This window comes from Leucoraja erinacea, chromosome 6 (genome assembly GCF_028641065.1).
Source record: "Leucoraja erinacea ecotype New England chromosome 6, Leri_hhj_1, whole genome shotgun sequence".
Classification (NCBI taxonomy): domain Eukaryota; kingdom Metazoa; phylum Chordata; class Chondrichthyes; order Rajiformes; family Rajidae; genus Leucoraja; species Leucoraja erinaceus.
The window spans coordinates 83363401-83389333 of NC_073382.1; the positions used below are offsets into that span (position 1 = coordinate 83363401).

At 43.9% G+C, this 25933-nt stretch overlaps 1 protein-coding gene across 5 annotated transcripts in view; it reads left to right on the forward strand.

The window, feature by feature from the left end:
• The window catches only part of LOC129698355 (F-box-like/WD repeat-containing protein TBL1XR1), a 202407-nt gene that overhangs the window by 150447 nt on the left and 26027 nt on the right, over nucleotides 1-25933 (forward strand). For all 5 annotated transcript variants that reach the window (XM_055637456.1, XM_055637454.1, XM_055637457.1 and 2 more), the window contains 2 exons: nucleotides 17497-17603; nucleotides 23419-23564. In XM_055637456.1, the coding sequence (XP_055493431.1) occupies nucleotides 17546-17603; nucleotides 23419-23564 (204 nt within the window). In that variant the 5' untranslated portion in view covers nucleotides 17497-17545. The remainder of the gene's footprint in view (nucleotides 1-17496; nucleotides 17604-23418; nucleotides 23565-25933) is intronic.

Genomic DNA, 25933 nt, shown 5'->3' on the forward strand with positions numbered 1-25933 from the left:
ACAGCTTAGCATTAGAGACATTAGAATGATTTTAGGTAGGTCAAAAGGAGCAGAATTAGGCCATTCGGTCCATCAAGTCTGCTCTGCCATTCAATCATGGCTGATCTATCTCTCCCTCCTAACCCTATTCTCCTGCCTTCGCCCTATAACCCATGATACCTATATTAATCAAGAATCTATCTGCCCTAAAAAAACATTGACTTGACCTACAACCTTCTGCGGCAAAGAATTCCACATTCACCACCCTAAGGGGTCTTGTGGGGTCTGTTTTATTGGTGATCCATCAATATTGAAAATAAATTTAAAAAAAACTACTGAGACATGGCTCAAAATGTTAAAGCAGACTTTTGCATTAACAGGCTCCTTTCAAAAGGCAGAGACTGCTTGGGGGGAGGTGGGTGATAATCTACTGTTGCTGTCTATTCCTGGCTCATGGTGCAGCATTTTTATGGATTTGCACAACTATGTACCTGCAGGCAAATCAGACATTAAGTAAGCCTGTTGTGGGGAAATTCCTAAAATCCTCATAGGATAAAGCGATACAGGAAGAGAGAGAGAGATTTTTTTTCTCTGGAATGTCAGGGGTTGAGGGGAGATCTGATACGTATATAAAATTATGAGAGGCATAGATAGGGTAGACAGTCAGAACCTTTTTCCTAGGATGGAACTATCAAATACTAGAGGGCATCGTTTAAATCAGATGTGTGCGGCACATTTTTTACACACAGGGTGGAATGTGCTGCCTGGGGTGCTGGTGGAAGCAGATACAATAGTGGCATTGAAGAGACCGTTAGATAGCCACATGGCAATGCAGGGATATGTATGATGTGCCGGTAGGTGTGAGTTGGTCTTGGCATCATATTCAGCACAGACATTGTGGGCTGAAGGGCATGTTCTAGTGCTGGACTGGTCTGTGTTCTATCGAATACAGAATGCCTTGCAGAAACTAATCATAAATTCTGTCTTGGGTCTGGGCCTTGGGCTGAGCAGGGACCATTGCTACTCCATCACTAACCTGATGCTACTTCAAACAGGTCAGCACAGCTAGCAACAACCTGAAAGGGATAGATTGGCAATGTGTTTATGAAAATAACATTTTGAAAATGGACAATTATCACTAAATGGACAGTTTACCACACGCATGATATTAATATTTCACATTTGCTCTCGGGATGGCGAAAGATGCCAATTACATGTTTATAGGTCACTCGTCCATGAAACTATGAAGATTGACACAAAGTGCCGGAGTAAAACAGCGGTCAATCATCTCTTGAAAACATGGATAGTTGACGTTTTGAGTCCAGGCAGTTTATAGGCTGTGTACAGGGTTTTTAATATTGAATGCGTAATGTTTCTCCATGGGCCTCAATGCTGGAGATGTCTTGCCTGAATCTAGGTCAGTGGTTTCAAGGGAGGCAATGGCAGCTCAGACTAATATTTCCCCCTGTTTTGGCCTGGGGATCTGATTCCCACATGCCACAGCTAAAACACAGGTTACATCACGCATCTGCTGCACCGCGCAGGAGATAGATACTCTGTGCCTGGACTTCAGCTTTATCAATCAGAAAGAGTAATCCTCACATCGAGCCACAGAATGCTGCATCCACTGACACACAGGCGGTAAATAAAGTAAGCTGTTTCGATTGGCAACGTATTATTTATGCCCAGCAGCATTGGGTACTCGTTATTCCAGCGTGAGCTGCAATATTCCTCTGTGAAACCCTGCTGTAATCTAACACCTTTCCATCAATGCCGCGTTACCACCTCTTCCACATTTTATCCACAGCTTTAAAAAGAAAATTGCTGCAATATAAATAGCATTTCATGACAGTGGATCACAACCCGCATTTCACCCTCTCCCCTGGAAACTGTATGTACACTTTGTGAGAGGCAACTTAGTCATGCTAATATCCCAAGCGCTGGCAGTCCCGAGTGGCCCGCTGAGTCATGTTCCTGGAAAGCAGAGACTGCAGGGAGTATCACAGCAGAGCCACTGAAGAGCTCAGTAATCATACTTTCCATCAGACAGCAACCTCTATCTGATCTGATCCCTTCTCTGCTCATGGTAATTGTCCACAATTTTCCTTACAAACAAAATTATGGCTTTGATGGAATCCTGTGATATGTGACGGTGTTTGCTTTCTGGAAGAGCTGAAACTCAGGGTTGTACTTTGTAATAAATATTCTGTCCAAGAACTATTTGTTCCTGTTAGCTGATATACTGCTGGTTGATTAGCAATGGCCTCCTTTGCCAAAAAACAGGTTAAAATGGAGGCACAGGCAAAGTCATGCAAGCACTATGCCAAGCATACATTTCTTCAATCCACCTCGATTATGAAATTATGATCCATTTTAATCTTTACATATTTCTGATTTCAGGGGTTGATTTGCACACTGCCATCTCCCTGCTGATCTACCACACTCATAGACAGTTATTTTAGGGCGCTCACTGAGCAAAGCTGCACGTTCAAGCCAGTAGGTGCCAGCTTTTCAACAGCATTCCTTCTCCTGACATTGATACGAACCAGATTACATTCTCTTGCTGCTCTTTCCCACTGTTTTATCCACAATTCTTATACAAAGGGTCGACCTCAGTCCCTCTAACCTTGATGCCACATTTCTCAACTTCCACTGCCATAATAAGGCTGGTGTGTGGGGCTTGGTTTGGGAGCAGCTCCATCCAAGAAATTGCAGTGAATTGTGGACGCAGCCCAGACCATCACACAAACCAACCTCCCTCTATTGACTCCATTCACACCTCATGCAGCCTCAGCAAGGCCAGCAACATAATCAAGGACGAGTCGCACCCTGGCCATTCCCTCTTCTCCCCTCTCATATCAGGCGAACGGTATAGAAATGTGAAAACGTATACCTCCAGATTCAGGGACAGTTTCTTCCCAGCTGTTCAGGCAACTGAATCATCCTACCACAACCAGAGAGCAGTGCTGAACTACTATCTACCTCTTTACTGAGTCTCGGGCTATCCTTGATCGAACTTTGTTGGCTTTACCTTGCACTAAACGTTGTTCCCTTATCATGTATCTATACACTCTAAATGGCTCGATTGTAATCGTGTTGTCTTTCTGCTGACTGGTTAGCACGCAACAAAATATTTTCGCTGTACCTCGGTACATGTGACAATAAACTAAACTGAACTAAATGCATGAGGCTCAATCAATCAATCGCACTGGGCTATAAAGTATAAGCTGTCAAAGATTGATGGGAACATTAGACATCAACAAGTAAAGGGGGTTTAAGTAGGTCGTTACTCCCTTCTCCCCTTGCTGGAAGGCGAGTAACACATGCAGTCAGTTCCAGTTTTCTATATCTGTCCTCTTTGATCTGCAGAGCATAAAAACTATGAAATATTAATAACAAAAATAAGGCATGCTTTTCCTTTTCTATTATTCTTGTTGAAATGATATTGCTTTGTGCAATATTATTGTAACAAAATAATATTTTGATCATTGAGCCATTATATTGTGAAGATGACAGATTAAATCAAAATGGATTTATTTAGGCATTCATCTTAAAACAGCAGGTGCTTAAACACTGGACTGCAGAGGCATTTGCAGAACAGCCCAGGAATGAACCTATTCAGTATTCCAAATGAGTTTGGAAACTTAATTAGGGTCAAAATGCTCAAATAACTTTCTGCCTAAAGTTAAATCCTCATCGCATTCAGTGTCTCACAGTGCCCGTCAAATTAAAATATATCCACAGCTCCAAGTAACATCAAATTGTTAGCCTGTCTACGTTGGATGGTTTAATGTGCATTCATTGGCTTCAGGTGGAAGACCAAGGTAACATGAAAGGTCAACCAGGGCAGGACTTCCAGTGAATGGCTGGGCACTGGGGAATGTTGTAGATCAGAGGGATCTAGGAGTGCAGGTACATAGTTCCATGAAATTGGCATCACAGGGAGATAGAGTGGTCAAGAGGACTTTGGGTACAGTGGTCTTCATCAGTCTCGGTTTGAGTGTGGAAGTTGGGACATTATATTACAGTTGTACAAGACATTAGTGAGGCAACATTTGGATTCCTGTCTGAAGTTTTGGTCACCCTGCCATAGGAAAGTGCCATAGGAACCATGTCAAAGATGTTAAGCTGGAAAGAATGCAGAGAAGATTTATGAGATGTTGCCAGGTTGTGAGGGCCTGAGCTACAGGGAGAGATAGACACAAAATGCTGGAGTAAGAGGTTGGACTTTATTGCTTGAAGCACGAGGCTGAGGGATGATCTTATAGAGGTATATAAGATCATGAGGTGAATGCCCAAAGTATTTTATCCAGAGTATTGGAATGAAGAACCAGAGGACATGTTTAAGGAAAGATTTAATAGGAACCCGAGGGACAACTTCACACAGCAGGTGGTGGGTATATGGAACGAGCTGCCAGAGGAGTTAGTTGAAGCAGGTGTGAAAACAACATTTAAAAGATATTTGGACAGGATATGGATAAGATTTGATCCAGATGAGGACAGGTGGGACGAGTGTTTTGTTTAGTTCATTGTCACGTGTACCAAGGTACAGTGAAAAGCGTTTGTTGTGTGCTAACCAGTCAGCGAAAGTGGAGGTGTAGATGGGTGTGAGTGTAGATGGGCATCTTAGTCAGCAAGGGCAAGTTGGGCTGAAGGGCCTGCTTCCATGCTGTATTATTCAATTACTATTCTGCAGACGTGCCATAGAAAGCATTTTATCGGGAAGTATCACAGCATGGTTTAGGAAAAGCTCCATCCAAGACCTCAGGAGATTGCAGACAATTGTGGACGCAGCCCAGACCATCATGCAAACCAACCTCCCTTCCATTGACTCCATCTACACGTCACGCTACCTCGGCAAGGCCACCAGCATAATCAAAGACTAGTCTCACCCCAGTCACTCCCTCTTCTCTCCAAGAGGTACAAAAGCCGCGGTCTCCGGTGGGGAGGCACCTCAGGACTTCAGGACTTATCTGGACTCACCTTGTCTGAACATCTGGACGCCCGCAACGGCAGCTGCTGAGGGTTGAGGTCCAGTCCACGGGGGAAAATGGAGGAGGACTAGCCAAATGTTGTGCATTCCACCACAGTGATGAATGCTGAGGTGGATGTTTGTGTTAAATTTTTATTGTGTATTGTGTGTTCTTTATCATTGTACCGCTGCTGGCAAATTCGTTTCACTTGCACTTTATGTGCAATGTGACGAATAAAACCGTATTGTATTGTACTGCATTGTAAAAGTTTGAAAACGGATACCTTCGATTCAGGGACTTTCCGACCAGCTGTTAACAGGCAACTGAACGGTCCTCTCACCAGCTGGAGTGCGGTCGTGATCTCCCATCTACCTCATTGGAGACCGTTGAAGTATCTTTAATCAAACTTTATCTTGCACTAAACATTATTTCCTTTATCCTGTATCTGTACACTGTGGACGGCTTGATTGTAATCACGTACAGTCTATTCTTTGACTCTGTAGCATACAACAAAAAAAGCTTTTCACTGCATCTCAGGACACATGACAATAATAAACTAGATTAAACTCTGACTTAAAAATGGAAAATAGAACAGAAAGACTCAGACAGAGTAAATGTGACGTTTCCAGAGCTGCCCCTTTTGAAGACGTAACGTGATGCGGTGAATGGGGAGCCAGTACAGGTACTAATCCTGACCTTCCAGAATGTATTTAATAAGGTGCTACATTACACCATTGCAGCCCCGAGTACAGGTCACAATGGGCCAAGGCCAGAAGTGGAGTCAATGTATGACAATGGGGAACTTTTTTTTGGACAATACCAACAAAGCATGTTATTTAAACAGTGAGAAACAGAACACTGAAACTCGGGTAGAACAAATATAAGTTATAGGAGCAAAATTAGGCCACACAGCCCATCAAGTCTACTCTGCCATTCAATCATAACTGATCTATCTTTCCCTCACATCCCCAATCCCCTGCCTTTTCCTCATAACCCCTGACACCCTACCTAATCAAGAAATTGTCAATCTGTGCCTTAAAAATATTCACTGACTGCCTCCCCAGCCTCTGTGACAATGAATTCCGTAGATTCACCACCCTCTGACAAAATTAATTCCTCCTCATCTCCTTTTTAAAGCTATGTCCTTTTATTCTGAGGCATGGCCCCTGGTCTTAGACTCTCCCAGATGTAGCGGAAATATCCTGTCCACATTCACTCTAACAGGCCTTTCAGTATTCAGTAAGTTTCATTCAGGTCCCCCTAAACTCCAGCGAGTACAGGTCCAGTGCCTTCAAACGCTCATCATATGTTAACCCACTCATTCCTGGGAGCATTCTTGTAAACCTCCTCTGGACCCTCTCCAGAGCCAGCACATCCTTCCTCAGATATGGGTTCTCCCCTCCCCCCCCCCACCCCACTCGAGTGTCAGCCTGAGATGTCCAGTCCGACGGGACACCGGCCCCTAGGCCCACAGACAGCGTGGAGAAGAAGCGCCAACTCCAGCCTGACCCTGCTCCAGCTCCAGAGGAACCCACTCCCCGATGGGCCGCTACGGCAATGTGCCAGTTCACCCAGGGCCTGATGAGCTGCGCTCCCTCAGCCGCCACCCCAAGTACAAGCCGCACCTTCCCCACCACCGGCTTCTGCCCCTGCACACACTCACACACTCACACACACTCCACACACACACACACACACACACACACACACACACTATCACACACACACACACACACACACACACACACACACACACACACACACACACACACACTATCACACACACACACACATGCACACACACTCTCACACGCACACAAACACATGTGCACACATACACACACACACACAGTCTGAGAATTTGGAGTATTGTGTGCAGAGGCATAGACAGGGTAGACAGTCAGAACCTTTTTCCGGAGTGAAAATGTCTAACATTAATGGGCATGGCTATAAGGTGAGAGATGGAAAATTGAATGGAGATGTGTTGGCCAGTTCCTCTGTTGTACTCTTCTATGTTACCATGCTGCCTGACCCGTCAAGTTACTCCAGCGTTTGGGTCACTTTTTGTAAACCTGCGCCTGCAGTGCCTTTCTTTCTACAGTCTACATTGAGGATTTTTGCTACAGTCACAAAATGTGGTGGTGAGGTCACTACTGGTTATTGTGCAGGTCAGAAAAATCCAGAACCACAGATCACCCACTAACGGCAGTAACGAAAAACATGATCTGCTCTCAGTGATTCGTGAGACATTAGAAAACATTTCCTCAAAGAGCGGGCAAAACATTCTTTGAATATTTTAAGGCCGAGGGAGCTGGATATTTGTTCATGTTCTGAGGGGTTTGGGGAGTGTGGATGAGGTGATTACACCGTCTACCTCCTGCTTGTTATGAGCAGAGTCTGGTGCAGGAAATGGGTATGTGCCTTGGTGCAGTTCAGCATCAGCAGCTCTGATATACTGTGTGGAAACTGGCACTGTTACAGCCCACAACTGCACGTCGTCAATGGGGAGGGATTTGACCTATTTTAAGGATTCAAGCACACATTCTTTTCACATGAATTTCTGAACTATGAGCTACTTTCTAAATCACTAATGATGTTTAAACTCTTGTGATCCAAGTTATCTGCATTTCATTTTGTCTTTGTACTGGTGCCACGAATCATTCACTTCAGTCGCAACAACACCAGACATTTTGGAGTAGACACACAGCACAAGTATTTCTGTGCCAAATGTGTATCATTGACTGGAAAAATGTAAAAATATACACACTCCGCTCCTCCAACACACACACACACACACACACACACACACACACACACACACACACACACACACACACAGTCACACACACACACACAGTCACACACACACACACACACACACAGACACTCACACACACACACACACACACACACACACACACACACACACACACACACTCCCACCCACACACACACACACACACACACACACACACACACACACACACACACACACACACACACACACACACACACACACACACACACACACACACACACACACACACACACACACACACACACACACACACACACAGTCTCACACACACACAGTGACACACACACACACACACAGTCTCACACACACTCACACACACACACAGTCTCACACACACACACACACACACACACACACACACACACACACACACACACACACACACACACACACACACAGTCACACACACACACACACACACACACACACACACGCAGTCAGAGACTCAGACACACACACACACACACACAGTCACACCCACACACACACACACACACACACACACACACACACACACACCACACACACACACACACACACACACACTCACACACACACACACACACACACACACACACACACACACACACACACACACACACACACACACATACACACACACACACACACACACACACACACACACACACACACACACACACACACACACACACACACACACACACATACACACACACACACACACACACACACACACACACACACACACACACATATACACACGCACACACACACACACATATGCTGCAATGACGATGTGAGAATGTTCAACCGCTGAAACTGGATGCCTGGGAGGTGAAGCGGTTCTAATGTTTTTAAGTTGTGTGTCGTGTGCTCCTGACCCAAGGCCTCAACATTTTCAATGTTGTCCCAAATGCTCCATCTTCATTTTAAGTCATCATGGCGATGATTCTTGCTAGTCGATGGATATGTTACTTTGTCAAGGAGGCTTTGAGAGCATTCTCTCTTTCTCTCTCCACCTGGTTAGCAGGTGCCACTCAGTGTTTGGAATGCCTGATTATGAGGTATGATACTGAGCTTATCATAGATCCATGTGGCATGGAAACAGGCCCTTTAGCCCAACTCCTCCATACTAACCAAGTTGCCCAACCTACGCCAGTCCCAGCTGTTTTAGTCCTGCATTGGATCCTATCCCCTGCCACTCCAGTGAATGACTTAGGTGACTTGGACTGTTGGTTCGACCAGTTCACTGCTTATCGCACTCTGTTAATTCAAAAGATGCCAGAGGAATAATTATCAACAAAATTAAAGTATTGCAAATGTTTTCATATTATTCTGCTGCATTGATAATTTCTCGCAGAGATTATTTAATTATTGTTTTTTATGTCTAAAAACATTACTGGCTGAAAGTGACATTGGTTCGTGAGGGTTAGGGTTTACTCTCACCTCAAATCGTACCTTCATTTGTCTATTTTCATGTTTTCTTGACATTAATCTCAGTAACCTCGCTACTAAATCATTAATAGCCAGTGAAGGGGGAGAGGGGAGGGAGTAGTGCCTTTTAAGAAAGCCAAGTTTCTCTCCTCATTAACAATTTCTCTCATTAGTCTATCAAGTTGCTCCTGTCATTATGAATCAGGAGATCATACCAGGTTCTATCCATGATGTTTATTGCAATAAGTTCAAAACGTAATCTGGGAGTAATGAAGGAGACTGCGTTTTGTTTTCTGTGTTTACGAGTGATATGGAAGTGACACAGTTGCTATTTCATATCTACGTCAAACTGAAGCAGCTCAAAATTGTGCTGTAATTGTAAAGGCCCGGTCCCACGGTACGAGTTCATTCCAAGAGCTCTCCCGAGTTTAAAAAAAAAATCAAACTCATGGTAAGCACAGAGAATGAACGTAGCGTGTATGTCGGAGCTCGGGGACGTCTCTTAGCGGCTCGTAACACTAACGGCAGGTACTCGGGAAGACTCGCTAACGGCAGGTAAGCTCGGGTAGACTCGTGAAGATTTTTCAACATGTTGAAAAATGTCCACGAGAGCCCCGAGTACCGACGAGCAGCCATTAGAGTAAATCTCCGAGTTCGAATCAGGGCAAACTCGGGAGAGCTCTTGGAATCAACTCGTACTGTGGGACAGGACCATAAGGGTGGCATTTCACCACCTTTCACTTGCATTTACATGCCATATTGAAAGCACCTCCTTGGCAGCTTTCCTTTCTAACCAGTCAACGCTGTGCAGTGTTGTGGATGGTGTTTGTAGAGCAGTGATGTGAAAGTGGTGCAGCACCTAGAGGCACAACATCAGAAATGACAGGTCGAGATGAAGGCATTGTGGCAACGCCAAAGGGCCGTGTGCTACCGCTCCAGATCAACGTCATGGAATCATTAAAGCAACATCTTCAACAGGTTCATAATGCCTCCAGCGCCCTCAAGGTTGGCTGCAAGCAGCGCCCCCGAGACACAGGTGGTCGGACCAAAGAGAGGGAGGCCAGGTCGTGGGCCTGCAGCAACCTGGGCTCACCTGGATCGGGGGCAATCCAGTACTTCCAGCATGTGGACCCAACTTTTTCTTTGTAAACAGCACCAAAATATGGTGACTGCACATTTGTAGGTTGTGCAAAGGAATTTCACAGCATTGTGCATATGTGACAAAATTGCACCATTGTAGCATTGAAGGGTTATGGGAAGAAGGCAGGAAAATGGGGTTGAGAGGGAAAGATGGAGAAGCTAGCGTTGTGCTTTGAGCAGTGACTGTATGCAGTGATTGGTTTGTGTAGGGAGTTGTACTGTAATGTGTACGTATGAACTGCAGATGCTGGTTTAGACCGAAGATAAATACAAAACGCTGGAGCAACTCAGCGGGTCAGGCAGCATCTCTGGAGAAATGGAATAGGTGACGTTTTGGTTCAAAACTATCTTCAGACTGAAAGAGAGAAGTCCCGTGTTGTGGATGGGTCCAGTACATGGGGAACAGTTGATGTTTTAGGCCAACAAGTTGGGGGGGGGGGGATCTAGAGCTCACCCATTGTAAGGTTAATGATGTTGAAGTCAACCTGGGCTGTAAAAGGAATTGAATGAGTACTTTGGGGAAATAAATCACAACTACTGTGGAGAGAGAGAAGGATTGCGACTAGTCAGATTGCTGCACCAGGAGCCAGCAGAGGTGTGAATGGCTTTATCCAGCGTGATGAACATTATATTTCCCTCGCACTTAAATGAGGAAAGAATGAAGACACAAACTCTCAGAGTTAAGAAATACTCTGATGGTCCCAGCTGGAGACTTGGACTGTGGGATCGACCAGTTCACTTCTTGTCACACTCTGTTAAACTTGTCCAACATGAAAGGTTTGAATGTTGAATTGGTTATTAGGGCCAGCATGGAAATCTTTCACAGTACTGCCAATTTATGGGTGTAGTCCATCTACAATGCCCTCCATTATGTTTGGGACAAAGACCCATCATTTATTTATTCCACAATTTTATCAGATTTTATTAAAGGCCATTTTTATACATTTTGGTTTAACCATGTGGAAATTACAGCTGTGTTTATACATAGCGCCCCCCCCCCCATTTCAGGGCACCATAATATTTGGGACACATGGCTGCACAGGTCTTTGTAATTGCTCAAAGGTACACAAAATTGCTGGAGAAACTCAGCGGGTGCAGCAGCATCTATGGAGCGAAAGAAATAGGCGACGTTTCGGGCCGAAACCCTTCTTCAGACGTGTTTAATTGCCTACTTAATGCAGGTATAAGAGAGCTCTCAGCACCTAGTCTTTCCTCCGGTCTTTCCATCACCTTTGGAAACTTTTATTGCTGTTTATCAACATGAGGACCAAAGTTGTGCCAATGAAAGCCATTATGAGACTGAAAAACAAGATTAAAACTGTTAGAGACATCAGCCAAACCTTAGGCTTACCAAAATCAACAGTCTGGAACATCATTAAGAAGAAAGAGAGCACTGGTCAGCTTACTAATCGCAAAGGGACTGACAGGCCAAGGAAGACCTCCACAGCTGATGACAGAAGAATTCTCTCTATAATAAAGAAAAATCCCCAAACACCTGTCCGACAGATCAGAAACACTCTTCAGGAGTCAGGTGTGGATTTGTCAATGACCACTGTCCGCAGAAGGCTTCAGGAACAGAAATACAGAGGCTACACTGCAAGATGCAAACCACTGGTTATCCGCAAAAATAGGATGGCCAGGTTACAGTTTGCCAAGAAGTACTTAAAAGAGCAACCAGTTCTGGAAAAAGGTATTGTGGACAGATGAGATGAAGATTAACTTATATCAGAGTGATGGCAAGAGCAAAGTATGGAGGAGAGAAGGAACTGCCCAAGATCCAAAGCATACCACCTCATCGGTGAAACACTGAGGTGGGGGGGTTATGGCCTGGGCATGTATGGCTGCTGAAGGTACTAGCTCACTTATCTTCATTGATGATACAACTGCTGATGGTAGTGGCATAATGAATTCTGAAGTGTATAGACACATCCTATCTGCTCAAGTTCAAACAAATGCCTCAATATTCTTGGCTTGACTGTCATATGAGGAAAGATTGGAAAGACTGGGCTTGTATTTACTGGAATTTAGAAGGATGAGAGGGGATCTTATAGAATCATATACAATTATAAAAGGACTGGACAAGCTAGATGCAGGAAAATTGTTCCCAATGTTTGGGGGCGTCCAGAACCAGGGGCCATAGTCTAGGAATAAAGGGGAAGCCATTTAAAACTGAGATGAGAAAAAACGTTTTCACCCAGAAAGTTGTGAATTTGTGGAATTCTCTGCCACCGAAGGCAGTAGAGGCCAATTCACTGGATGAATTTAAAAGAGAGTTAGATAGTTCTAGGGGCTAGTGGAATCAAGGGATATGGGGAGAAGGCAGGCACGGGTTACTGATTGTGGATGATCACATTGAATGGCGGTGCTGGCTCGAAGTGCCAAATGGCCTCCTCCTGCACCTATTTTCTATGTTTCTGACCACATGTGATTTTTTTCGATAACAAATCTCAAATTGTGGAATACAGCGGCAAATAAATAAATGATGGGCCTTTGTCCCAAACATTATAGAGGGCACTGTATCTCCCTTCTGCATCCTCGCCTTGCATTGTTTCCTGGATTCTTCTGTCCCCTTCCCTGCCCAACCCATCCCAGGAGGAATGTTAATGACCTGTAACGGCTTGCAATGAGCTGTTTATTATTTCTTCTCTGTCGGGATAGTCAGTGAATGCTTGTTCCATCTGAATGAGTACAATCACAAAGAACCTTCTATAACCTTCAGCTCAACTTTGTTGATCAAACCTTTGCCACCGCGGTCTATCTGTGAAGTGAGCTTATAATGACCGCATGAGGTGATCATCTAGCCTTCAGTTGCTATTGAGATTGATGTTATATTTGAATGCATTTGGCTCGGGCTAATTCTCTGCATCATAAATCGAGCGGTATCACCTCTTGAAGACCTGTGCAGATTGTTGCATGCCACAGTAACGTACTTCAGACATATTTATAGCATAGTTAATGGAAAATATAACACATGTAAATTAATGGAAAATACAACACAATAAGTAAGTTAACTCTCTTGTCTCTTATTTCCCACCCCGGAAGGTTTAAGGGCCTGTCCCACTGCGGGGACCTAATTTGCGAGTGTAGAAGAGTTTAGGAGAGAATGAAAAAGTGTCATGGTCGTGTTGTATCGCTGAGGTAGAACACCTCCTTCGACCTTCCTCGATTATGTAGAGAACCTCCTACGAATATGTTAAAGACCTCCTACGACTATGTAGAAGATCTCCTTCGATCTCCTTCGACCTCCTTTGACTATGTTGAAGACTAGCTTCGACTAGTTTCGGGAACATTGGACACCGAATAGTGGAGAGTGAAGATGACCTCCTTCGACTATGTTGAAGACTACCTTCGACTACCCTCGATTACCTTAGACTACCTTCGATTACCTTTGATTGTCTTTGATTACCTATGAATAACATGCCGACCTACTACGACGTACCTTGACTAAACATACGAGTAAAAAAAAATTTAGATTTTTTCCCATGGCGGCTTTTTTTTACTTGCGGGCATTTTTCAGCATGCTAAAAAAAACGCCTCAACCTAACTGAGGCCTCAAGTACGCGGGAACTGCTCTCGAGCATGAAGGAGAGTTACAAACACCTCCTCGGCTTTGTGTCGACCATGCTGCGAGTATGAGTCAAGGGCAAACTCGCAAGAACTCGCCAATTAGGTCCTCGCAGTGGGACCAGCCCCTTTAGTTTTGCTGCTGTTTTGATGCCGTGCTGTGTGCTAGGAATGCTTTAAATGAGCTGAGCCCCCTGATGCAGATGCATCTCTGGGCTTCTGTGCAGATATCATCATTGCCCTTTGTATCTATTAGTGAACCAGGCCCAGAGAAACAGCAGACATTGCTTGGCCAGCTTTCCACTTGGAACCCTACCCGTAGTCCTATCAATTGCAAACCTGCTGACCTGATCAGATGGTAGAAAGCACCAGACAGATCACTCAGCATTCAAATCCGTGAACATACTAAGTTAATAAATTGTGCTGTCCTTTGTACAGCTGTAGATGCAGCAGGCTCATATAAACTCTGCTTTTTATCAGTAAATTTAGTTGAGTACAAGATAAATCCAGAAGCCTTTTTTTGATATTACCGAAAGTTTGTTTAAACATTTAAACAGGGCAGTTCCTTGTTGGAACCAAATATTAAAGTGATAAAAATAGCATTTCACAGCATACCCAAAATTAATTACAGTTGCAGATTGGTATTGGTTTATTATTGTCACGTATATCGAGGTAGAGTGCAAAGCCTTGTGTGCTATCCAGTCAGATCATGCCGTAAAAGAGCACAATCAAGCCATACTCAAGTACAACTGGTAGTGCATTGAGAAAAGTACTGGAGTGTAGAATATAGAATATAGTGTTACATTAAAGATTTTACAAAGTGTAAGGTCTGCAATGAGACTGGTTGGGGGATCAGGACTACAGCCCGACTTATGAAAGGACCATTTAGTAGCCTGATAACAGCAGAAGGTGAGATAGTGCAGCTAGCGATGTGGGAAATGGAATGGACGTGGAATATGACAGTTAGCCGTGTTGGAGCGGTTTAAGAGCATTGGAAAAAGTTGACTCCGACCTCTATCACCTCTTGAACCTCGCACCCAACAACAAATGTTTTTCATATGGATGGTGTTGTAAAATTAGCATTATTCATAATTCATAGTTATGAATTGCAGGATATATGGTAAATTTTTGCCTTGTGTTGTATTGCTGCGTAATATTTTTGATAATCCGTTGATATAATGAATGTGAAGGATGGAGACGTGCGAGTCAGAGCCAAGGGAATGTTTATATTGAGAGGCAGAGTAAGATGAAAAGGTGCGGAGTCCACATGCCTCACGGTTATGTCATTTCAACAAACAGCTAAACCTTTAATGTTACAGAAGCAAGCACGGCCACGGTACAGTTGGAAAATAAACGTAAAAATGTCATGTTTCAGGCTTTCCAGAGCTGGCTCGGATATCTGCTGGTTCAGCCCGTCTTGTGTTCCCGTACTGTACACGGATTCATGTGTGTTCCCGCACTGTACATGGATTCACCATGTGTGTTCCCCTACTGTACATGGATTCACTTGTGTTCCTGTACTGTACATGGATTCACCTTGTGTGTTCCTGTACTGTATATGGATTCATGTGTGTTCCCATACTGTACATAGATTCATGTGTGTTCCCCTACTGTACATGGATTCACCATGTGTGTTCCTGTACTGTATATGGATTCATGTGTGTTCCCATACTGTACATAGATTCATGTGTGTTCCCCTACTGTACATGGATTCACCATGTGTGTTCCTGTACTGTACATGGATTCACCATGTGTGTTCCTGTACTGTACATGGATTCACCATGTGTGTTCCTGTACTGTACATGGATTCACCATGTGTGTTCCTGTACTGTACATGGATTCACCATGTGTGTTCTTCAGGCATGAGATTTCTGCGTGGATCCGTGGATTTCCGTGAATTTTGAAATCCAGTTAAAAGACAAATTGTCTAAATTGCCGCTATAAATGGCCCTACGGCTAGCGCTCAGCTCCGTACATGTAGATTAGCGGTTTCCCCTGTTCCCTCGGCCTACTGTACCAGGGTTGGGGCGGAGAGCACAGAGTTACGTACACGAACACAACGCTCACGCAGTAACTGTACGGCCTTAATATGACAAGTGTAAACAAGCAAGGAGTTGGTGTCATTTTAAGGTATGATTATCACAAATATTCTGTGAAAATTAAGAAGTGACAAGCAAGTAAAATGTGTCATTTTAAGGTCCAATAAAAAAGAATTGCAGTACAAATTAAGGGTAAACAAGCAAATAAACGGTGTCATTTTAAGGTACAATTATCAAAAATGGTAAAAAAAACCCTCAACTCTCTTCCTCTTTTTTCATTTTTTCCTGTCTCATGCCAGGTTCTTGTACTGTACATGGATTCATCACATGTTCTCATACTGTACATGGATTCACCATGTGTGTTCCCGTACTGTACACGGATTCACCATGTGTGTTCCTGTACTATACACAGATTCATTACATGTTCCCGTACTGCACATGGATTCACCATGTGTGTTCCCATACTGCACATGGATTCACCATGTGTGTTCCCATACTGCACATGGATTCACCATGTGTGTTCCCGTACTGCACACGGATTCACCATGTGTGTTCCCGTACTGTACACTGATTCATCACATATTCCCGTACTGTACACGGATTCAACACACGTGTTACAGTACAGTACGTAGATTCATCACGTGTGTTTCCCCGTGTGGTGCAGAGTGTCACATCATGACTGACAAAACTTGGGTTGTATTCTCTTGAAGTCAAAAGTTGATAAAACGGTATTGATTTGATAGGAGCTATGGAGAGAAACTCGTTCCTCTCATGTGGAATGTAGGATTGTTAATAATAATAAAATCAGACCCAGACCAATTAAGAAAGGAATTAGGAAGCATTTTATGGATTCAAAGTTAACATCTTCTCTCCTCAGTTGTGAATACTGAGTCAGTTTAAATTTATTACTTTGAAATTGATGAAGTGTATCTCAGGATTATTGAATGAATGAGTTTCAGCTGACTACTTGATCTATATTTGTGCATAGTCTGTGAGAGTTCAATGGGATAAAATCTTCAAGGTTAAAAAGATTTGTGATTGGTCATGTTTCAGAGAAGTCGGAATCCAGAGCAAGGTCTGTTTAATTCTAATCTGGCATCAATTTTTGCCAGGAATAAACGCTTGGCGGAATGCTGCACATCAGTTTAAACATTGCTGGTTTTAGTACTGGGATCAAATAGTATGTTCTTCCGGCGGGTATCACTATTTCCCTTGTAGTGTGACTGTACAATTGTAACCTGGCTCTTTGTTCCACTGTATAAATGGCAAGAAGGCAGATTCTGACATTTGAATTCAAGTTTGTAGTCATTTGGAGCATGTCACCCCTCTTTAACGCTCAGTCACCCCATAGTATGAACTAGGACAGGTACATGGATAGGAAACACTTCAAGGGCTTTGGACCATACACGGACAGGTGGCACCAGTGTATATGGACAGTCTTCAACTTGGACCTGTTGGGCCAAACGGCCTGTTTCAATATTTTTTTTGCTTATAATTAATCCTGTTAATTGCCATAAAGTCTGATGAAAAATACTAAGCTTTCAATTTCTGGTTCCTTCTACAACAGGGCATCGCTTGCACTGCTCGTGAACCTCACAGTTTGAGGTGGGGCTAAGATGAGCATAACCAGTGACGAAGTAAATTTCCTGGTTTATCGATATCTCCAAGAATCGGGTAAGAATATTCATCTGAATCACAGCAGGTTCTCGATAGATTATAAAAGTTACTGATCGTTATTTTACATGCAGAAGCTTCCATAGTTAATGTTCCATAGTTTAATTTTTCAATAAAGCTGATATGAGAAGCTCAGCTTTTAATGAATAGTTGGTTGGTTTATAGGAAAGCTATGCCCGCTTCTACACTTTGGCTCAGTCCCTGGACATAAGCATATGCACTTTGCACTGGAGGGCATTCAAGCCATGCAGGTGGCTACTGTGTGGGTGGCACTTGCACAGTAATAGCCTTGTCTGAACAGTTTTGCATACAAATAAGCAGACTTTACATATTCACAGTTTCAAAAGAGAATTTATTGGTATTTGGGGATTTCCATATGAAATGCTTAATCAATTGGGATGCTTAGAGTTTCTTCTTCACAATCCTCAACACACAGCCTTACCTTTGTCTGATCAATAATTCCTCAGCATTGATTTGTGGTGTCTATTGGTGGGCCAGGCATTCCTGAGGATATGATTTCTTCTATCTGTGTTCGCCCTTCACGGCTGGCAGCCAGAGGCACGGGTGGGGGACTGTTTGGTGAAATTTGACAAATGTAAAAAATTGGACTGAAAAAACTTGTATAGTCTCCGAAAATGTCGGATGAACTTTGTTTGTTTGAATGGTTCAGGAATTGTATATATTTATCAATTGAATAAAGTCTATTTTGAAATTTAAAAAAATAATAATGTAAAGAGTCAGGGCAGATTCCGAATGAGTGCTGGAATGCATTGCATGGCACAGTTAGAATATTGTACAATGGTGACTGTAAATGGCAATAAGTTGTACTACATGTAGATGGGGAGCCTGGGTCAGCATGAGCAAGCTGGGCTGAAGTTTCTGTACTGTATGACTATGACTCTATTTGATATGAGACTGCTTGGTAATTATCTGTAGATCACCACATGCCTGAACATTAAGGTTTAGTGCTTCTTTTACATTTAATAGGAAAAAAATAAATCCAATCTGTTATGTACATTTATCTTGTTATAGCAATGTTCTTATTTAACTTATTAAGTGGAATTTTAGTCGTGTGTTTTAATTCTTTAATTTGCCCATTTGTGTTGACGACATTACCCCTGTGACCATGAAGGTTTGCTGTGAGAATCGAAGTCACTGGTGATAACCAGTGTCTAGTGTGGTGTTGGGAGGCGGGGTATGCGTGAAGATGAGGTGGGATCGGGCATCCTCCAGGGGGCAGTGAAGGGTTCAGACATCAGGTAACATGACGTTGGGTGTGTGTTGCTCAGTAACACGGGCGGTGGGAACGCCGGCCTCAGCCGCTGGTGGAGGTTGGGGAAGATGGTGCTAATAATCTGCAGGGATAGATGTGGTCTGCAACACTGCAAATTCAAGCATGTTTACCATGAGTTGTGCATGAAGAGTGGGCTCAGAAAACATGAATAAGTTACTGCAACATCACAACTGTGGACCTGAATGCATGTTAACTGACACAAGTGTTCCCTCACCTTCAGTTTTCTATATTATATTCATCCGAGACAAATAGTCTGCACCAGGGTTGGGAGACTCTGGAATTCTCTGCCAGCCAGTGGTGAGAGAGGGATTATTATAAATATTTATCCACCTCCACTTTACATATTTGACTGATTGAGGAATAGGGATAAAGGGCAGAGAAGAGGAGTGAGACTAGCTGTGATCTTAATTACAGGCCTACTCTTGTCATTCCTTGTGCGTTGTTTGATGTAACATATTACATGACTTTAGCAAGTTTCAAGTTGAAAGTGACGGGTATGTCAGCAACTTTGCACTTTTATACAGGGCTCCACAAAGAGCAGAGGGAAGGAGCTGCCACAAAATGTCACATGTTACAGATTAGAAATTCCACTGTCATGTGTGAAATCCCAAACCCTCTGGCCTTAAATGCAGAGGAAATCTGGCAATAACACACAGAATACACCCCCCCCCCCCCCCAACCTCCTCCCCATCTATCCTCAAAATTCATACGTAAGCACCTTTGCTATGTGAAAGGGGAATGTCTGTGCCATGTTTGTCAAGGTGAACAAAAGTCTTGCATCAATCACGCAAAGTGCTGGAGTAACTCAGCGGGTTTCACATCTGATTCGCACAATTGGCTACTCCAGATTAAGAAATTTCTCTCTACACCACTGTGTATGTCTCTCGTTTCCCATTCCCCTGACTAGTCTGAAAAAGGGTCTCGACCTGAAACCTCACGCATTCCTTCTCTCCAGAGATGCTGCCTGTCCCGCTTAGTTACTCCAGCATTTTCTTTTATATTATAATTAATAGTTCACCTTCCTGCCCTATCACATGGTTAAAAGAGCTATCTAATGCACAAATATTTGGGTAATTGTCTCGAGCAACATGACGATTCATGAAGGGCAGCTTGCTGAGATGCTGGTACTACAGTAACTGCTGAGGCTGGCTGCAATCTTCCTCCGTTTCGTCACAGAGCAATCTTCAACCCCAGCAAGTCGGAGCTCAGGAATTGGTGAATGAACAGTTCTCACAGGAGCCAGATTCTCACCCTCATTTGTTGATATCAATGCGGCTGTTTAAACAGAAATGGCCCAAGGACTGCCTCCGTGCCAGACCTGCCAAACTCCCACTTGTGAATCCACAGGTCCACTTCTTAAAACTATTACATGAATACAGTTTGAAGATTCACATCACAACACTTTGTGGCATATTTTTCATTTCATTAATTGAACCTAATATTAGAAAGCACATAAAAAGAACCCAAAATGGGTTATTAATGAAAATACTTTGTGAAACTGTGGTAAGTTATCAACACCATTCTGTCAACATTCCAAGTGTTATCTGGTGTTAAAGGCCGGTCCGACTGTATGAGCTAATTCACGAGTTCTCCCGCGTTTCCCCTGATTCGAACTCAGAGAATTATGGGGCATGTTGAAAAATGTCCACGAGATCCCCGAGTAGCTACGAGTGGATATTACCGTAATTCTCCGAGTTCGAAGCAGGGGAAACAAGGGAGAACTCTTGAATTACCTCGTACAGTGGGACAGGCCCTTTACGGTAATAGCCGCTCGTTGGTACTCGGGGCTCTCGTGGACATTTTGCAACATGTTGAAAAATTTTCACGAGCTTACCGCATTTCCCAAGTACCTGCCGTTAGCGGTACGAGCCGCTAACAGACGTCCCGAGCTCCGATGTACCCGCTACGTACTATTCCTTAGACTGCAGAAGGCTAAGGGGTGATCTTACAGATGTGTACAAAATCATGAGAGGAATAAATCTGGTAAACGCACAGAGTCTTTTGCCCAGAGTAGGGGAATCGAGAACCAGAGGGCAGGTTTAAGGTGAAGGGGGAAAGATTTAATAGAAACCTGAGAGGTAACCTTTCTACACAAAGGGTGGTGGATGTATAGAATGAGCTGCCGGAGGAGGTAGTTGAGGCAGATACTATTGCACGATTAAGAAACATTTAGGCAGGTACATGGATAGGATAGGTTTAGAGGGATATGGGCCAAACACAGGCAGGTGGGACTAGTGTAGATAGAACATGTGGGCAAGTTGGGCTGAATGGCCTGTTTCTACGTTGTATGACTATGACCATATAACAAGCACATAGTTCCCACTAACCTTAAACAAGGCCATTATAAAACAAAGGATCAACCTCAATATACAATACTATATGCAAATGGCACTTTTCCATTCTAGTGTAAACCTGATTTCTTGTAAATCGAGGATTCATTTATTATCTATATACGTATTAAATATTAGGAATTGTCAAAATATATTTCAGATATAAAGGAATTGGTGTGTGAGGAAGTTCATAAGTAAATTTCACCTCCAATAATCTAAACATTGCTGCAGTTATTATTCCCACACCCATTCATTAGTTTCCTTATGTTAGTGAAGGTGTTTGATTCTTAATATGTAGCTATGAATTACAGTATATTCTGTGGTAAGTAGCACATGGAACTTGCATTTCTAGAGAGACAAGGAATTGCAGATGCTGGTTTATAAATAGGAAGACACAAAGTGCTGGAGTAACTCAGCAGGCCTGGCAGCATCTCTGGAGAATGTCAATAGGTGATGTTTTGGGTTGGAACCCTTCTTCAGACAAACTCTGATGGGGCAAAGCAGTAAGAGAGGTGGGGCAGGACAAAGCTTGGCAAATAATAAAGGGGGGGGGGGGTTATAGGCAGATTGTTGGCCAGAGATGTAGACAAGAGGATTGAAGAGTTGCAAATTATGAAGCTAGAAGAATGAATGAGGGGGAGGGGGAAATATAAGTGCGATACCACGTTGGGCATAGGTAAGGGAAGTGGAGAAGGGGGGGGTTTGGGGAATTGGGGAGGGGTAGAAATTCAACGTTCATAGCGTTGGGTTATAAACTGCCCAAGCAAAATATGAGGTGCTGTTTCCCCAATTTGCATGTGTCCTCACTCTGGCAATGGAGGAGGCCCTGGACAGAAAGGTCAGTGTGGGAATGGGTAAGGGTGTTGCGGTCCCTGGTAGTTAGCCACTCGTGGTGCGAACCCTCGGCTCTGGGGGTTGGGTCACGTGACTTGGTTTGGCGGGAAGAGCGGGTCATGTGTCTCCCATGGGGTATATATATACTGCTGGTAACACCGTTGCCCCTTGTTGTGGTTCTGAGAGGTGTTCTGTGTTAGTCTAATAAAGATCTTGTTTGACAACACGTGTCCCGCTATATCGGTGACTCCGACAGGACAAAATTGTTATTTTGGATCCGGCCCAACAAAACGCTGTCGCACTTAAGCTGCCATTGTTCTGGACCTCGCAGCCCCAGGTGTGGTTCCAGCAGGCCCAGGTCCACATCTGCAAAATCACAGCCGTCGACACCCGCTACTATTACGTGGTCGGCGCGCTCGATGAGGAGACAGCCGGTTGCTTGGTTCCTTACCTGGGGGGGGCGGGTCTTGCGGTGGTCCCTGGTAGTTACGGTTCTGGGGAGGGGGTCTTGTGGTGGTCCCTGGTGGTTAGCCACTCATGGTGCGAACTCTCGGCTCTGGGGGTTGGGCCACCTGACTTGGTTAGGAGGGAAGAGCGGGCCACGGGTCTCCCCTGGGGTATATATACTGCTGGTAACACCTTTCCCCCTTTGTTGTGGTTCTGAGAGCTGTTTTGTGTTAATCTAATAAAGATCACTTGTTTGACAACGCGTGTCTCGCTGTAAGGGAGTTTAAATGGTTAGCAACAGGGCGATCCAACAGGCCTTGACGGACCGAACACGTGCTCAACGAAACAATCGCCAAGTCTACGTTTGGTCTCACCAATATACAGGAGGCCACATCGGGAACACTGCCAGTGTTCTGCAGTAGATGAGGTTAGAGGAGGTGCACGGGAACCTCTGTCTCACCTGGAGGGACTGCTGGGGTCACAGGATGGAGTTGAGGGAGGAGATATAGGGACAGGTGTTACATCTTTGTTTCGATGTCGCAGCAGAGTTTTACGGGGTGAATATTTGCAAAGATAACAGGCATGTGCTGTGGGATGTGTTGGTTATGTTGAGGCTGGAAGAATTGTGGCTGAGAACCAACATCTCGGCCACAGTGAAATGGAAAAGGTTGGACGTTCGTGCTGTGAGAAATAACACTGCAGCGACTGGAGAGTCCTGGGTGCACGAGGAAATGTGGAAAATGGAATGCTTCTACATCAACCTGAAAAACACGTTTACATCGTAAAAACGCTGGTGATATTGCCAGATTATATCTGGGTAGAACATTGTGTGCTGCTGCTCTTTGTAAACGCAGTGACCTCTGTAAACTTGCATACGTGTGACTAACATGTGACTCCTCTGTCTCCGCAGGTTTCTCTCATTCAGCTTTCACGTTTGGAATCGAAAGTCACATCAGTCAGTCGAACATCAACGGCACACTAGTACCACCTGCAGCTTTGATCTCCATCCTTCAGAAAGGACTGCAGTATGTCGAGGCAGAGATCAGCATCAATGAGGTAGTGTGACAAGCAACCCCTCGCACTCTCCACTCTCAACTTCCCTTTGATTAATGAGCTTGAATGAGGGGCAATCACTTTTCTTGGGTATTGTTAGTGTTGAATAATAGTTTTATTTTAAATCTGTATGTATGTAGCACAAAAGTCTTTATTTGCAAGAAGCATTTACATGCCTTTTGTGTTTCCTTGCCCATGACTCTCGTACCGTTCTGGTGAGGCCACTGGGACGCAGACTGAAGCTTGGGGGATGTACAGGAGATGTCTGGTCACTCCTTGTCTGCCTTGCTCACTCATCAGCCCTGCAGCAATGAGACCTGCTGCTGCTGCCTGCATTGCACAGTCCACAGTGTTCTTAATGACCCTTTAAACATCTGCCTACTGCTCACTTTCAAATGAGTTTCTAACTCCAAACTCCTTGACTTGACCGAGTCAGCCTCTATAATTATAACTCACATTATATCCAGGCAGTCCCAACATTTCTATTCACGCCCTGCACTAAGACCACACCAGTACATTGCCAGCAATGCACAGTGAGAGGGAAGCCTTAATGTGAAGCGGAATCTTTCCACCCTTGGCTTTATGTCAGCAAATGAGACTCCCTGTTCACTTGCTATTCCCAAAACCATTGCAACTTCCACATTGCAAAGCCTGCTAAATGAACATTAAACAACGTACTTGACAAACATGTAATTGTACCATCAGAAAAAAACATATCCGTGTTTTTATAAATAGCACGGATATCCTTAAAGATGTTAACACGCAAAAAAAAAATAACCAGGTTTTTTGCTTGTGCTAGGTATTATCTTCAAGCAGTTTGCATAAATTTAATGAAACTTGCCACATCTATTCGCCAAATGAGAGAGCTTTAGCACAAATAGATCTTTTGACAGTCGGGGCAAGGATCGAGTGGTCCAGATTTTACAAGTAAGGACAATTACTAACCATATTAGGATTTCATGGATGTAGGGATGTGAAGTTGCATTCATTCCCAACCACTTCCAATGGCAAATGCACTGAGTGATCTGGCACAGGAGATTGTTTACATCGATCCTAATTTGGAGGAAGCCTGGGTCTCTCAGCAAGTTCCAGATGGAGAAACTGCAGTATCCTGCAAGGATGTTTTACCCCTGATCACAGATTCATGCCCATTGTTTCAAGGAACATCTAGCTAACTTCTCGCCAAAACAACGAGAAAATATGGCTTGGTGACAGGACAAAATAACCAATGGACATGGTTTTGAAACTTTGCATAATGTTGCACAAATAAACCCAAACCAATCCTTCAGTTTTTATCAAACCGGCTTCTCAAACTTGATGTTGAAACATTGAAACATTAGCATGAATTGAGCACAAAGGAGCTGTAAACGCACATAAAGCAGACCTGGACATTAGTTTAGTTTAGTTTAGAGATACAGTGCGGAAACAGGCCCTTCAGCAGTCTGCACCGACCAGCGATCCCCACACATTAACACTATCCTACACTAGGGACATTTTTTACATTTATACCAAGCCAAACCTACCAACCTGTAAGTCTTTGGAGCATGGGAGGAAATTGAAGTTCTCAGAGAAAACCCACGCAGGTCACGGGGTGATCATACAACCTCCGTACAGACAGCAAGCGCTGTAAGGCAGCAACTCTACTGCTGTGCCCTTGTTGGTGTACAGCACTCAGTAAGCAGTGCCCACTTCCTTGTGAGGAGCTCAAAAACCTGTAGGAAGACCAGGGATGTTCCAACTTACTGCTTCATGTGGTGTCCACTGTGGATTATTGTAATCCTGCCTTAATAACCACTGTACTGGTGTACCATGTGTGATCTGCAAAACTAATTCTTGCAGGAAAGTCTCTGCAACCAGAAAGTTCATCCAAACCCGTTTTCTAGTTAAGAATATTTTTGGATAAATGTGACTGTCTAAACATAACTGCTGGAAATTCACAAATTCAGAATTAATCCATTTGGCCCATCAAGTCTACTCCGCCATTCATTCATGGCTGATCTATATGCCTTGTTATGTCTTTTGTATCAAATGAAATTCAGTAATAGCATTACATCGTAGTCCATCATTAATCTCGGGTCCAGTTAAGCCATGCCCGGGGTAAGCAGTAGTAAGATTGGTGGCCCACTGAATTACTCCCAGCAGTTTGGGTCTTGTATCAGATCTCAGCAGTTTTCTACGTGTAAAAGTTGAATCTGTGCTTAAACCTTTACGAAATGTTGCACATTCTCTTGTTTATTCCTCCACTAGAGGACGTGGCTCTGCAGTATCTGCAGCCTGTCTGGGCACAGACTGCCCATCAGCCACCTCTTTATGAGATGTGGTCACTTCTTCCTCTAACTTTAACCCTTTGCTTAAGTCTGTGACTTTGTTAC